This window comes from Hyaena hyaena, unplaced genomic scaffold, assembly GCF_003009895.1.
Source record: "Hyaena hyaena isolate Hyena2069 unplaced genomic scaffold, ASM300989v1 scaffold_81, whole genome shotgun sequence".
Taxonomy (NCBI): Eukaryota; Metazoa; Chordata; class Mammalia; order Carnivora; family Hyaenidae; genus Hyaena; species Hyaena hyaena.
Window position 1 is genome coordinate 2,427,578 of NW_024080714.1, and position 16,151 is coordinate 2,443,728.

The 16,151-nt window shown below is 35.2% G+C and overlaps 1 protein-coding gene across 1 annotated transcript in view; it reads right to left on the bottom strand.

Moving 5' to 3' along the window:
* Positions 1-16,151, bottom strand: part of SCAF8 (SR-related CTD associated factor 8) — a 95,546-nt gene that overhangs the window by 10,707 nt on the left and 68,688 nt on the right. The window contains 6 exon segments of the mRNA XM_039234106.1: positions 2,036-2,192; positions 3,555-3,668; positions 6,203-6,303; positions 9,665-9,858; positions 11,290-11,402; positions 11,665-11,796. Of these exon segments, the coding sequence (XP_039090037.1) occupies positions 2,036-2,192; positions 3,555-3,668; positions 6,203-6,303; positions 9,665-9,858; positions 11,290-11,402; positions 11,665-11,796 (811 nt within the window).

Consider the following 16,151-nt stretch of genomic DNA (forward strand, 5'->3'; position numbering starts at 1 on the left):
GTCACAAGATACAAGGGGAGACCAACAAGGAAAGTATTAATCCAATAAAGAAAAATCTTTTCTGGGGCACCTGGGTGGCTCAGTTAGTTAAGCGTCCAACTTTGGATCAGGTCATAATCTCGCAGTTTGTGGTTTCAAGCCCTGTGTTGGGCTCTGTGCTGATAGCTCAGAGCCTGGGGCCTGCATCAGATTCTGTATCTCCCTCTCTCTCTACTCCCCTCCCACCCCCACTCATGCTCTGTCTCTCAAAAATAAATAAATGTTTAAAAAAATTTTTTAAATATCTTTCTGAAAATACAGTTACACAAAATAAAACAAAGAAGCTCTCCTGGTTCTTCCAATGGTTCTCTAGCTCCTTCAGAGTAAAGATCATAGTCATTATGATGACTAATAAGACTTCTATAGGACTCTGTTTCTCTGTACATCTCTCTGACTCTACCTCCTACTACTCTAAGTCACTAACTTTGTTCAATCCATACTGGTGTCTCATAATTTTTGAATAGACTTTGCACTTACTGTGCCCTCTGTATAGAATGTGCTTTCTCCAGATAGCTGCACATCTCACTCCTTCAAATCTCACTCTCCATTAGATCTTCCTCAACTATATAAAACTGCATTGTTCTACACCAATACTGTCTATATCCCCCCTCCCTGCTCCCTGCTTTTTCCTCTAAGAACTTATCAACATAGAAATACTATTTAGTTTACCTATTTTATTGTATGTTTCTTTCCACTAGAACATGGGTTGGCAAATTTTCCCTATAGTAAGTACTTTAGACTTTGTGGACCATATGTTCTCTGTTGCAACTACTCAACTGCTGTTGAAAAAAAAATAGTCACATAAAATAAGCAAACGTAAGTGAGCACAGCTGTGTTTCAATAAAATTTAACAGACTAGCCTGCCAGCAGAATATGACCTACAGCCTACAGGCTGTCTTCACCTGTACTACAATGTGCATGCAATGAGAGGAAGGATTTTTGTCTCACTGGTATAATCCCAGTTCCTAAAATCATGGCTGGCACGCGACTGAAATGAAAATATTTACTGAATGAATAAATGTTTTAGAGGAATATCCATCAAGGTGGGAGGGGGGAAGGGGGGGAAGACCGACAAGAAGAAAACACTGAAAAAGTATTTGGAAAATATGTGCGTTGGCCTGAGAAAGAAAATACCCCGAAAATTAGCTGATTTTGGTAAAAGAGCTAAGATATGAAGAAATAAAAGCTACATATACCACATATCAATTATTTTCTCAAGTATCTATTTTAAGATATCTTACTGATTATAAATGCTAATCATTTTGTGGATTTGTAACTGGTATTTTTAAAAATAAAAACACAAAAAATAGACAAGATGATCATTTGGTTAGAAGCATTCTAGAATTATAGAAATCAGAACTACAGCTCTCCAAACATTCTATTTCTTTTTTTTTTTTTTAATGTTTTTATTTATTTCTAGGAGAGAGAGAGAGACAGCGTGAGCAGGGGAGGGTCAGAGAGAGAGGGAGTCACAGACTGAAACAGGCTCCAGGCTCTGAGCTGGCAGTCAGCAGAGAGCCCGACACGGGGCTCGAACCCACGATCCGCGAGATCATGACCTAAGCGAAAGTCGGACACTCAACCGACTAAGCCACCCAGGTGCCCCTAAACATTCTATTTCTGCCATTCTCAACATGGATACTAATCAAAATAACCTAGGAAGTTTTTCAAAGAAACATCTTAAGTCCCCAATTCTTATTTAAATGCAAAGAATTGAAATATTTAGTTTTTAAAAGTGCAAAACTTTTTAAAACACATACAAGAAAAATGGTCCATTTATAGACTTCTAAACACGATTCTCAGACACTTCTGAAATAACACCCATTAGGCATATACACTGGAAAAGGCAGTGCTTCTGTTTTCTTCTTTGGGAGGAGGGGGGCTTTAGTATCCAGGAAATACACACAAATCACCTTATCGTGCAAAACTCTTATCAATTACAACCTTTTAGGCATACTTTTTTTTAAAACAATAAAACTACCTCTAATGTTCTTACCAGTATTTACTGTTTCCTGGTCAATCATGCCTCCTTCTGCAAAACCTTCCAAGTCGTCCACTTTAACTTTTTCCCATGGTATGTATGTAACTCCAAGATCCACATCCCAGAATTGTTTATATTCTGTTTTTACACCTTTGTTTAAAGCCCAAGCAATCTATCAGGAATGAAGAAACAAATGAGAACTCAGATATACTATAAAAACAGGGTAAAATATTGAAAATTATATGTAAACAATGTGAATGAAATTAGTTGGACAGCAAAGCATCACTGGATACTAGAAAAATAACAGTAGGCAAAAAAAGTTTTTCCATGTATGTCCTGTTTTTGTTTTAAAATAAAGCCTGTTTTAAAATAAAGCCTGCATTAGAAAGCAATGACATTCATAACATGGGATTTATTCCACTTTTTACTAAAACTTAAAAAACACATTTCCAGAAACAATCAAATCTACTTTTCACCATAAAAAAGTCAACCTACAGGGGTGCCTGGGTGACTCAGTCGGTTAAGTGTCCGACTTCAGCTCAGGTCATGATCTCACGGTTGTGGGTTCGAGCCCCATGTTAGGCTCTGTGCTGACAGCTAGCTCAGAGCCTGGAGCCTGCTTCGGATTCTGTGTCTCCCTCTCTCTTTGACCCTCCCCTGCTCACACTGTCTTTCTCTCTCAGAAATAAATAAAAACATTTAAAAAATTAAAAAAGAAAAAATCAACCTACATTAGCAATAATTAGAATAGTTGTCATAATTTAAATAGAATCTTGGTAGTCCAGAAAAGGAGACAACTTAGTTTACACAAAGAAATTCTCTGCCATGAAACGACAAACCATGGGCATAACCTTGAAAGTAGTTACTTTAAAGTTTTTAACTCGGTTGCAGAAACTGATGGAATAAATTATCTCCAAGTAGCAGAAATAAAATGTCACAAGAAAAATACACAATAAACAGTTTATAAAGGTAGAAGGAAAACAAACTATACTCATCAATAAGCCCTTCACAGTGCCTTTGATGTATAACACAAGACGTGAAAAAGGAGAAAATAATATAATTAAGAGGTATGATTAGAAAGCACTGGGAAGAAGAAGGGAATAAAGATAAACTTGTTGGTGTGCCTGGCTGCTCAGTCGGTGGAGTGCATAACTCTCGATCTCAGGGTTGTAGGTTTGAGTCCCATTTTGGGTGTGGAGATTACTTTGAGTATGGAGATTATTTAAAATTTCTTTTAAAAAATCTTATTAAAAAAAGATAAACTTGTAAAAATGAGAAAGTTCTGCTCATAAAATGGTGCCCTGGGTGACTAAGAGAATTACAAGTATGATTTCAAAGAATCACTGGAGTAAAGTCTTAGTCACTGCTATACCTATGTCTAATTCTATAACCCAACAATACTGAAATAATGAAATTTCCTAGAGGTTTTCCAATAACGTTAAAAAACAAAGATGAATCAAATATATAATTCTAATAATATACATTCTAATAATTCAATAAAACAAGAGCATGGGTCCCCCCTCTCCAATCTTACCTTGATGACCTTGGACCCAATTTTATATGATCCAGAACTAAGTTTCTGAAGAGCCCGAAAAGCATCTTGTCGGTGAACCATGCAGACATATGCACAGCCCCTGGGAGGAATCATCTATTAAGAAAAATTTTTTCTTTAGATAGAGTGTTAAGTAAGGCAATTCATTCTGGCATTATTTTATGGTTTTAATGAAATAGATCATACTAATACTGAATGGTTTTCCCTTCTCCCTTTGGCTACTTACTGGTACAATCCATGTACAACCAATTACTTAGTTAAAAAAAAATTCAAAACCTATTTGGGTCTCACTCTAAGCCGTAACATAAGCAAAATCTTGATTATCACATCCCAAAGTTTTCCTAATGCACAATAAAGAAATTTTTAAACATGTAAAAAGATATGGATACAACACCACCAGATAAAAAGAAAATAATATTGTATGGCCAACATAATTGAAAGCAAAGAATTTATTCACAGTAGTAACTTCAATGTTTCCAAGTGTTATACTGAGTAATATGAGAAAGATTTTTATTTAGGGAAGTATCTTATCCTTAATATAAAATCTATAATCTATAACTAATGATAAAACTAAAGCACTTCAAATGTATAAAACTTCATTTTGTCCAAGTGCTTCTAGATAAAGGTTTTACCATGAATAATAAAATTGCCTCAGTGTTTTCACTTTCACTTGGAGTTCATTTCAAGCTACTTTCCAAACTTTACTCCCAAACTTCTCAAAAGAGAAGTCTATCTAACCCCATATATACTTCTTCACCTTTTACAATATAGATCCAACTCTTTATCAATGTACTGAAAATTTCTTCAAGTTCACTAAGTGATAAATCTAACAGACTTTTTACTCAGTTCTCAAACTCCCCCAAAGCCAAGTGAAAGGCTTATAAATTTTCCATCTAATATTCAAATCCTGGATTTTATCATTAGCCATTCAATGTATTTTCAGTTCACAAAATAACTCGGTGCCTACTGTTTATAAGTTGTATGCTCTTTAAAGGTTAATACAGGGGTGCCTGGGTGGCTTAGCAGGCTAAGTGTCCAATTTCTGTTGAGGTCAAAATCTCGCAGTTCATGGGTTTGAGTCCCATGGTGGGCTTTGTGTTGACAGCTCAGAGCCTGGAGCCTGCTTTGGAGTCTGTCTCCATTTCTCTCTGCCCCTCCTTTGATCTCTCTCTCTCTCTCTCTCTTTCAAAAATAAAAATATTTTTAAAAAAAGATAATACAGAAGAGGGGGAGAATCAAGGCAAACTAATGTCCAAATGACTGTGGAACAAGAAAGACTACAAATGTCACAAGTATTATGACAATCCAAATGCTACTTGGATTCAGCATCTACTCAGAGTAGTGATTCCTGACTCTGCATTGCAATCACCTGTGTAAGCTGGGACACTTTGATAAGAACCTAAAGACACTGATCTTGCGCATCCCTATTTTTTCAAATATCAACACATTTCTGATATCTCAGCTAAGGCAAAAATCAGAGGCTATATGATCAAGGACTCTAATGGTTATGTTTTGACAGGTGCAATTTAAAAAAACCAAAGATTAAGAAAAGCCTACAACATTCTCATGGTGTAGAAAGAGGAATATGAAACTCCTAAGTTGAAACACTCAACCAATCATCTATTTATTGTCTGTGTAACTCAGGCGAATCACTTAGATTCATCACTGGTAAAATAACAATATGGGAATTATTTAACCAGCTTCTTGTGAGATTCCAAAGAGATCATATACAGTTGAAAGCAGTACATGAAATGGTCAATTCATATGAAGAATGCTGTTATTAATATGGAAAAGTAAAATTAGGCCATTTGAGGAATGCTGAGATCTAAGACTAGAAAGGAAAATGAGCCAATTTCCTGGTAAATAATGACAAAAGGTCCAAACAGACATAAAAGTCTAACAACAGTGAATACAATCAGAGAGCTAATGAATTAGAAAGCTCCTCAAACAAATAAACGTAAAACATTCCATTACTTAGTTTTAGCCTCAGGGAAATACAATAGACCTTCAGGAGGAAAAAAATACTTAAAAAAGGAGACTGGGTGGGGCCAAAGCACTGCAAGAATGGAGTTGAGAAGTGAAAGAGTTATGGTCAAGTTACCATAACTTGACTGGAGACACTGTGGCCACACAGATTTGGGCAGGTTGGCTGTGAGAAGGAGATGGGGAAGAGTGAGGGGACTGGTAAAAGACTGGGTCCCCAAGTCCAATTGTGTCTCCACTACTACCCATGTGCTCATGTGCAGGGATTACAATTCTGTGGGACTCAGTTTCCTCATTTTCATTATTTAAAAAAAAAAAAAAAAAAAAAGAAATTAAATAAGGTCACACATAGGGTTCCTGCTAACCCAAACATTTGATGACTTTAGGAACCAAGTGCTATACTGCTATAAACCCCTAAGAGGATTTTGTTAGAATCCACTAAATAGACAAAATTATTTAAGGAGATAAATGGCAAAAGAAATAAACATGAAATGATTTAAGTCAAATAATCCTTGTAAAGGTGTGCAATATTAAAAAGGCAGACACTACTGGGCTAATTAGGAACCAAAGTGAGTCTTTGTATGTGTGAAAATCTTCTATATGTTTGTTTTTAACCTTAAACTGTTGTCATAAGAAGTGCTACTTACATTAATGGATTCAATTTGTCCAAACTCTTCAAACAGATTGGTTAAATCTTGCTGGGTTGCCTTCTTATCCACCTGGCCAACCCATAAAGTAGTACTACATACTGTCAAGACATAAAAGAGACAAATGTTCTAAATCACAGAGACAGTTACTTTTTGCAAGCAGCTCAGGAAAAAGCACTAATAATAATAACTTAAGATGGATAGTTAAAACTTAAGTGACATTTTTATTTGCTACACTTAAAATGAACTAAAATCCCAGGTATCCATCCACATCTATTATAAATCAACCTCGTGTGTTACCTGTTCTCAAGCTTGGCTGCACACTTTAATCACTTGTGGATACCTGGGTCTCACCCTAAAAGAAGAAGGGTTATGGGGTATGATAGATGGGAACTGGGAGTTTTAAAATTCTGTAAGTAATCCTAATGTGCAACAAAGTCACAAAAACACTTCACTGCAATCCTAGCTGTGTATGTTTAATCTTTCTCTGCTGGAATGATTAAGCAGATGTTTCTTTCTAATCAACAGTTGAATCTGAAAACGCCACCTTATCCTTAAGGAAATAATTTCCATGGAGATACAAAGGGAAAACGTCTAAATTAGAACTTGTTATCATGAAAAACTTAAAAGATACTTTAAGTTGGTATGGGATACCACTTCCCTTTAAGAAACAAGCTACACATGAGATATCTTACCTACTTAAATGTGTACGGTTCATGCATCCATGAACATTTCCTTTTCCTGAGGACACTTACTTGTAAAATGTTAACAAAAGCTGATGTATTTGTGGAGTTTCAATAAATTTAGATTAAATCAATGTCATTTTTAAAAACGAAGTTTCCAGCGTTCTGATGCTCTTTTATCATTATAGGGCAGGCCTACAGCAGGTTTTGCTCTAGATAGCTAATTTCAGTGCCACCCTATGATGTGACCACTGCAAGAGCTCTACTGAATGAAGGTTTTCAACCAGGTTTCTTTATCTCAGCTGGTTTGAACTCAAATGTCCTTCTTCCAGACCTGTGTTAGCTTTAGGAATCGTTCAGCTAACAGATTCCCTGGTAACGTTATATTTATATACATAAACACATAATATTTAACCAAAGTCTCCAGCAGCAATATGTTAGCTTTATTCTATTGTTGTAACAAAATATCACAAGCTTAGTAGCTTAAAACACAAAAATGTAATCTCTTAGAGTTCTGGCAGTCTAAAATGGGTCAACAAGCCTACATTCTTTCTGAAGACTCTAGGGGAGAATTTATTTCCTTGACTTTGCTAGTTTCTACAAGCTGTCTGCATTCCTTGGCTCATGACTCCAACTTCCATCTTCAAAGCCAACAGTTGAGCATTTACCTATCTTTGTTTTTCTCCTTTCCCCTTCACATCACCTTTTCTGACTCTCTTATATCCTTCCTATAAGGACCCTTGAGTTACACTGGACCCTTCTGGATAATTCAAGTTAATCTTCTCACCCCAAGATCCTGATTAATCTGATCTGCAAAGTTCCTTTTACCATGTAATGTAGCATATTTAAACGTACCAGTGATCTGGATGTGAATATCTTCGGAGGACTGTTATTCAACTACCTACCACAAACCCGCAGGAAATTTCTGGACCTCTTTCACTGAGTAGTTTCAACCTCTTCAGTATTCTGTCCCCCACATCACAGCTGCTTTAATCTCCCTGAAATATTTTCCATGTTTCCCCTACTGTTTTAAGGTAGTTTCTCTATAAATTTTTCCCACTGACAACTTTTTTAAATCCAAACAGTAATAAAGAACCTCCCTCATCCCATGAGGAGAGAACACAGATTCTTAGACTATAACTGCTTGTTGATGTTTCATATCCACTGGACTAGTCACAAATATGCTTGTGTTCTAAGAACCAAGGGTAGGGAAATACTACCTGAAGTGTTTAAAATGTGCTGGGGCCATATGAAATTGACATTGCTTTGGAGTAAGGAGAGTTTTCAGGTAAAAAAAAAAAAGAAGGACATACTTTTCACTGTATTTTCTTTCCTTTTCTTAATGTTTATTTTTGATAACAACAACAACAAAAAAAAGACAGCAGGGGAGAGGCAGAGAGAGGGAGACACAGAATCCACAGCAGGCTCCAGGCTCTGAGCTGTCAGCACAGAACCCAATGCAGGGCTCGAACTCTTGAACTGTGAGATCATGACCTGAGCTGGAGTCGGACACTTAGCCAACCGAGGTGTCCCTATATTTTTACTGTATTTTCTTATGTACTTTCTTATTTTTCTTCTTTATTGTGCTTTACCCATAAAAAAGCCCACTATAATAGAAAAGAAACTCCATGCTCAGTAACTGTGTAAATGGTGGCAGCTGTAATATGATAAGTAAAGCAAGGAACTAAATGAAAGAGACTCCATGTTTATAAAAGTCCTGTCCTAAAGCTGAAGATTCTGAATGTCCTAACAGTAATCATGGGAGAAGGCACAGAAATTTTATGGTCACACTTTTGATGGTATTTCTTTTTCAGACACCACTAAAATGTTTGAATTTGGTTTCTCACCCTAAAGGGACAAACAGAAACTCTGAGTTAGGAATATCGACATTATTAAATTAATACTGGCTTTCATAATCAGGTAAGCATCTGGCAAGATAGCCATAGCTTGCTCAAATTGCCAGAACTTAGTAAGATGGATGCTGCCTTTACTTATAAGCCTGTATTTCCAGGATGCTCCAGTTTACCAATTATTTATCTCATGGCAAAGAATTTATTTGGAAACCTCAAGAAATCAGACAACCAGCTCAGTGTTCAGCTGATTGATCAGAGATTCTCAGTGTTTAGCTGATTCTCTGATGTTCAGAGAATGAAAAATTGCTCCATTTCATGTACTTTGCCCCTCTGTAGTCTGTTTATTCACCTTAGAAATCATAACCCACTAGGATTCTTCAGGAAGAATCTGGCACTAATTACCACTCACATTCCCACCAAGTGAACTCTCCCCAAACTCTCACTACTATCAAATTTGTTGTAATTATATAGTACAGATTAACATATAAAGGAGGGAAAGTTTGTACAATGGGAATCTCTCCCTCAGTGCTGATCTAGTAAGTTTATAATTAGCTTTAAAATTTACATGATTCCTTCAATAATTACTCCCCAGATGTGGTGGTCATACTTGGTTACAACACTATGAATAGAAATCACAGTGTCTACATAATAGACAGTAGGCCTAATCCACTTTATATTATCATTAAAGTTCTAGATTTTCTAACTTGCGTTAAAAAAAAAAAAATCAACTCTCAGTGATCTTAGTGTTTCAGTAGAACCTGCTTTTCCTTTTCTTTTCTACTCTCTCACATTACAAAAACCGGGATAAAATTATTCACTTACCAAACTACTTTCCAGTTTCTTAGTCTACAAATACAGTTGGCTTTAGCAGTTCATAATTCTTAATTTTCGTTGAAACCAAAGCTTTATAAAAGTATGTCACTCACCACTTAATGTTTTAGATCTAATTGGAGGTAATCCCTTCTTCTGTCGTTCTTTCTCCCTTTCTCTTGCTCTCCTTTCACTTGAGTATGAACGTGATGATTTCCTCTTTCTTTCTCTCGAGCGTGAGCGTGATCGCTTTCTGTGTTTACGCTTTCGAGAACCAGATCGCGACCGAGACCTTCGTTTTCTTGGCGATCTACCAAAAAAAATCTGATTTTACTTCTAATGACAATATTATTCTTCTATCAAATTTCTCACTTCTAGGTAAGGACAAAAGACACACACAGAAAGGTTGTCTTATGTTTAGCTACCTCTTAAAAAATGTTTAAGTATAGTGAAGTGTCAAACATGCATTTTCTCAAATCTATGAACTGCTCAGGCCCACACTTTAGTAAGAGATGTTTATCTACAATGATTCTTACTGAGACCAGGAAGAAGAGAGTGAGACTCTAGTAAGGGCCTTACTTTCCTTAGTCTCTTCCAACTCATTTTTCAAACAAAAGTCAAGAATAGGGATGAAAGACTGAAGAAAATAAAGATTCCTTAGGTGATGAGGATGTTACATTTTTAAAATGAGAGAACAGAGAATGTTTCCAACAGAGCATTAGGCCACTAAAAATTTCTGCTTTTAAGTTTTCAACGTCTAAAATTTCAAGGTGCTTGACTTTACAATATAATGTGATATGGAAACACGGTTTCTTTTCTTCCTATCAACCATTAGCCAGAGCACTGCTTCAAAATGCTTAATAAGGAGAGGCTGTTAAGACAAGGAACCTGCTAAGAGTTCAGCTCTAACACTTGCTTCTGCTTTAGCAAGATTATTCAATGACATGAGATGGGTTTAGAGAAAGGTGAACAGACAGGTTCTCATTTACCAGAGGTAAATACAAATAACTTCTTGAAACATGTAAGAAATGACTGAAAAAGCCATCAAAGATACTGCTCCTCTTCCAGCATATACTGTTCAGATTTTCAGGGGTATTAATGTGCAAAAAATAGGTTATATTAATATTAAAGATGAATGACTTTAAGACAATATGTAGTAAAAGCAATGTATATTTACATGAGAATTAACAGGTTAAGGAATCTTCAACTCAAACTTGAATAAGCACGTACATTAATGAGCCTTAGTCATGTTGAAAAGCCCACAAAAGAAAACCACAAAGAAAAATTATATATTTTATAATAATATGATACTATGTTTAATGTTTATAAAGATAATCCTTATGGTTTTATTTTTATGATCATTTTGGTATTATTATAAAGATGAAACAAAATATAAGACATAAAATGGGACGTCTAACACCGTTCCTCTATAAGTTTGATTTATAGTTTATAGAGGCAATAATATCCTAAGCTGGGGGTCATCAAAATATTATTAACTAAAATCAGGTATAATCCAAAATCCCAGTCTTATAATGGCTGCAATTAATGTATATTATTCAGATAAATGGCCATAGATATTTCTAATTAAAAAAAGAGTGTATTTTTCTGTTTCTGAAATTCTAATTGCTTCTGAATATAAAATGCCATTCTAAGAAAACCATTTCCTTTAATTTTGATACAAGGAAATAGACCCAACATTTAAAAGTTCACACACAGCTATTCTTAATTATTATTGTAGAACCTTGAACGAGAACGTGAATGTGTTCTTGATCTTGAGCGAACAGCCACTTTCTTTGCTTCTTGTTCGAAGATCTCCTCTTCCACTCCATCTTGCCCTTCATCTATATCCATGTCCTTGAAAGTCAAAAGAACAGCAAACTAAATGCCTGATTGAAATTTAGTATATATGGACATTTCTGCCTTATAAAATATTCACCATAGTAGTACCAATGCCTAATAGTAAAATGGTTAGTGTAGAGCTTAAGTGTGAGGAAAAAATATTTAGGACATTACCAGTATTTTATATAAAAACTATTTTATATAAGTAAGTTTAATTAATTAAATTTCTCTAATTAATTTTAGAAACTTATGACCTGGAGAAACATTTACTTTTTACCTGTTGTTGAATATCTATAGAATCATCCAAATTTGCTTCAGGTTCGAGGAAATGCTGTTGACTGCTCCCTTGTGATGGTGATGCAGAATGCTCTGATCCAAATGTTCCTTCTTGACTATCCTGAGGGGTTGCCTATTGAGAATGTATACAAACACACAAACATTAGCAAAGTATGCATATTATTACAAAACAATTTAGACACGCATACATCACAAAGTTTTAAAAAGGAGGCCAATACATAGAGAAATCCCATGTTAATCAACCTAAAATTACAGTTTTGTAGAAATCCAAGTTTACTGAAGAGCACGGGACATCTCCATAAATGGGGGAGAAAAATGTATTAGACTAGAATGGTAAGATCAAGTAGGTCTTCAAATTTTTAAATTGTGTAAAAATATAAACATACTTCCAAGAATTCATAAAGGGATTATATCATGAATAACATATAATGTCACCAAGTTAAATGAATCCAGAATTTCATTGGCAATTAGCATTTTTATAAAATGCAACAATACTTTTAATATTAAAATACTGTATATTAAGGAACTAAGTCATATATTACATGTATAAAAGCAAAACAAAGCTCAAATACCATTATCAAATTAATTGATCTAGCAAAACAGTTCCTAACTTGGGCCTTCCTCAACCTCCATCTCTAGGAATTTGCAACATAATATTAAGAAGTACTCTGATATATAATACATTTCTGAAACTAATAAAAGTTAGGCACTGAAGACTAATTAAAGGAACACTTAAAATGTTCCACACACCCCCCCTTTTATTTTTGCTGGGTCTAGATTCACAGCAACATGATACAGTGACACTGCTTACATGATATTTATTAGTATTAACCTGATTCAGCAATTACATATACTATGGTGTTAACCAAAAATGAGAAAACTAGTTATGAAAAAGTCTCCCTACATAAACTTTCCTAAAGCATCTTCCCAGGTGTTGAAGATTAATAAAAATAGTTCCTGGCAGTACACAAGCTAGGAGCTACTGTAATAATTAACAGAAGAGCAACTCAAAAATACTGTTCCTTTGATACAAACTCTGTGATTGTGAACAAGTTACTTGAATTGTGAACTTTAGTCCCATCTGTACGAGGAATACCAGCACAGAGACTACAGACAATAGTGTATTATAAACTTCAAAGTTGTGAAGAGACTAGATCTTAACTGTTCCCAGAAAGAAATGATAGTTTTAAGACATGATAGAGGTCATAGCTAATTGGAATACATAAATCTATCAAATCATTATGTTGTACACCTTAAACTTACATAGTTATATGTCAATTATATCTTAATAACATTTTTATATGTTTGTTTATTTTTGAGAGAAAGAGAAACAGAACATGATCAAGAGTGGGGCAGGGTGAGAGGGAGACACAGAATCTGAAGGAGGCTCCAGGACAGCAGAGAGCCCGACATTGAGCTCAAACCCATGAACCGTGAGATCATGACATGAGCGGAAGACAGAGGCTTAACAGACTGAGCTACCTAGGTGCCCTCTCAATAACATTAAAAAAAAAAAAAATTCTTACTCTAATGACATTTAATCTGAAAGAAAAAAAAAATAAACTAAAAATTAAGAGCAAAAAGAGCATTTAAAGAACCATTCCAAATCTCTTATTTTTGAAGGAAAAGGTTCTGTAAAAACAAGTTACATTTTAAGATTCGGAAATAAAGTTAAAGTTGGAATTAGAAAAGACTTCTGTGAAACACCTATTACATATCACAGCACTGGCTAAAATGTCAGTAAGCAAACAAATTCTTCCAGAACTAATCAAATACCTTTTAGTACAGTCCTGGCTTATGTCTTTAAAAACAGTATACTAACAATAGAATTTTTAACACGGCAAGGGAATAATTAGCCACATCCTGAGTCTTTTTAGTCCTGATTCAGTATACATATATTCTTCACATCATATTTTTCTTACTTCTCTATTCATCTTAAGCTTTGTATCCACCCACCCCTGTTCTTCACCTTATTTTTCTATTTAAAGCTTAATTCTTGGTATACCACCAAGATCCACTGCAACTAATTTTAGTTTTTGAGTTTCTTGACTTTTGCCCATTTGGAAAGACTGTAATTTCATGACCTTTATTCTTTCTTAGAGGTCTTATAAGGAATGAAGAGAAAATTTATATTAAAAATTCAATATTAAATTATATTAAAATTTAATTTTATTAAAATTATATTAAAAATTCTTGAATTAGCTGCATTAGATCCACTAGACCCTTTCCTATATCTAAGATATGTCTTGGGATCTTATTTTCCTATATATATCGAAACATTTGCTATTTCATCATCCTAATTTTTCTATTGTAATTCATCAGTTTTTCCCAATTATTTCAAGACAGACTAAAATAGGGGCACCTGGGTGGCTCAGTCAGTTAAGTATCTGACTCTTGATTTAGGTTCAAGTCATGATCTCACAGTCATGAGATTGACTATGCTGGGCATGGATCCTGCTTAAGATTCTCTTTATGCCCTTTGTCCACTCACACTCTCTCTCTCTCATTCTCTCCCCCCCGCCCAAAAAAGATAAAAACAATACAAAAAAGAAAAAGCAAAGTAACGGTCAAGAAGGGTAATTCAATAGTGTAATAAAATCATAGTCATCCAGTTTTACTGCATTACCAGAAATACTGTATATTTCAAAAAGGTATAAATAAGAGTGGAGACACTAACTCTGTATTCTGCTTTAAAAACTTTTTTTTATGTTTTATTTATTTCTGAGAGAGAGAGAGACAGAGACAGCATGAGCAGGGGAGGGTCTGAGAGAGGGAGATACAGAATCTGAAACAGGCTCCAGGCTCTGAGCTAGCTGTTAGCACAGAGCCCGACGCGGGGCTCAAACCCACAAACTGTGAGATCATGACCTGAGCTGAAGTCAGACGTTTAACCAACTGAGCCACCCAGGTGCCCCTGTATTCTGCTTTTAAGGTCTTGGTTGAATATTTAGATTTTTTCAATTTCTGTACATAGTGGCAAAGAGAAGAAAAGTGATAGAGGAACATGTTTCAGAATTATTACATAAAACAAAGATGAATACAGAGAAAGAGCAACATTCTAGACTCTAATGATGATGGTGAAATTTAATATCTAAGTGAAATATGAGACTATGAGTTTTCAGATGACATCTTAAAGGTATTTCTTAAACTCCAAAACTAATGGCAAAAAAAAAAAAAGTGTCTCTAAGAACAAAACTAGGGTCTTTTCATCTGCTTAGTCACATAACTGGAAGAGCTTTATCTTGCACCATTTTGTAATAAGCACCTGGACTGTTTTATTTTGCTAAAAGAACATGTGACATTTTTTTAGGTGTACTTATCTAGAGAAAGACAGAGAGAACAGGGAAGGGGTAGAGGGAGAGAGGGAGGGAAAGAGAGGGTACTAAGCAGGCTCCTCAATCTCAGTGCAGAACCTGAAGTGGGGCTCCATCCCACAAACCTGAGTTCATGACCTGAACAGAAATCAAGAGTTGGATACTTAACCAACTTAGCCACCAAGGTGCCCTAAGAACATATGACCTGTCAATTTAATTGCTACATTTCAATTACACATATTAAAATTGCTTATAAAGTTTTCTTCCCCATCTTTTTTAGCCTCACTTCTGTAAATTATCTGTGAGATGATGCCAAGTGTGTTTAAAAAGGATCCACTGGACCCAGGTGGCAAATGACTGTTTTTCTGATATATTGGTATATATCTAGTATATGTCCTGGTATACATATGTACTTTCTTCAATGATGTCCTCATGTAAACCATCAATACTAAAAAAAATAGAAGATGAAGATTAACAGCAGCTAGCAGAGCCTTCCTTCGAGGCTGGATGAACACTCATTAAATGTCACAATTTGAGGGACATCTAAGTGGCTCCATGGGTTAAGTGTCCAACTGTTGATTTCAGCTCAAGTCATGATCTCATCAGCCCTGTGCTGATCAGCTGTCAGTGTGGAGCTTGCTTAGGATTCTCTCCTGTCTGTCCCTCCCCCTACTTTTGCACACACTCTCTAAGCAAACAAACAAACATACATTAAAAATAAAAATGATCATTTTGGTCAGTTATAGATCTCCATTCCTTCACTTTTTTCTGTATAAGAGACAGGAAAGACTTCGTCAAAGCCTTTACTGCAATCCCCACAGACTGTGCTGTAATCCTACAACCGCAGTACCATGAAATGCAATTTATAGGAGTTAAGACATCAACTCATTTAAAGCAGCTCAAGGCTCTTAGGTTTTATCATGTTCAATTCTACTTTTTCGATATATTCTCCTTTATATAAAAAGTTAACTGAATCAAAATAAGTTATATGACAGTTCTTCATTAAGTTGTTGAATTTTCCATAATCATTTTATTCCTAACATTCTTTTAAAAGCCCCTTTTGATAGTCATATCATTTTCATTATCAGCATTTCATTTTGAGCTACAGCCTTCCTGACATTTTTTGAATATTCTGATGAAACAATTACCAATA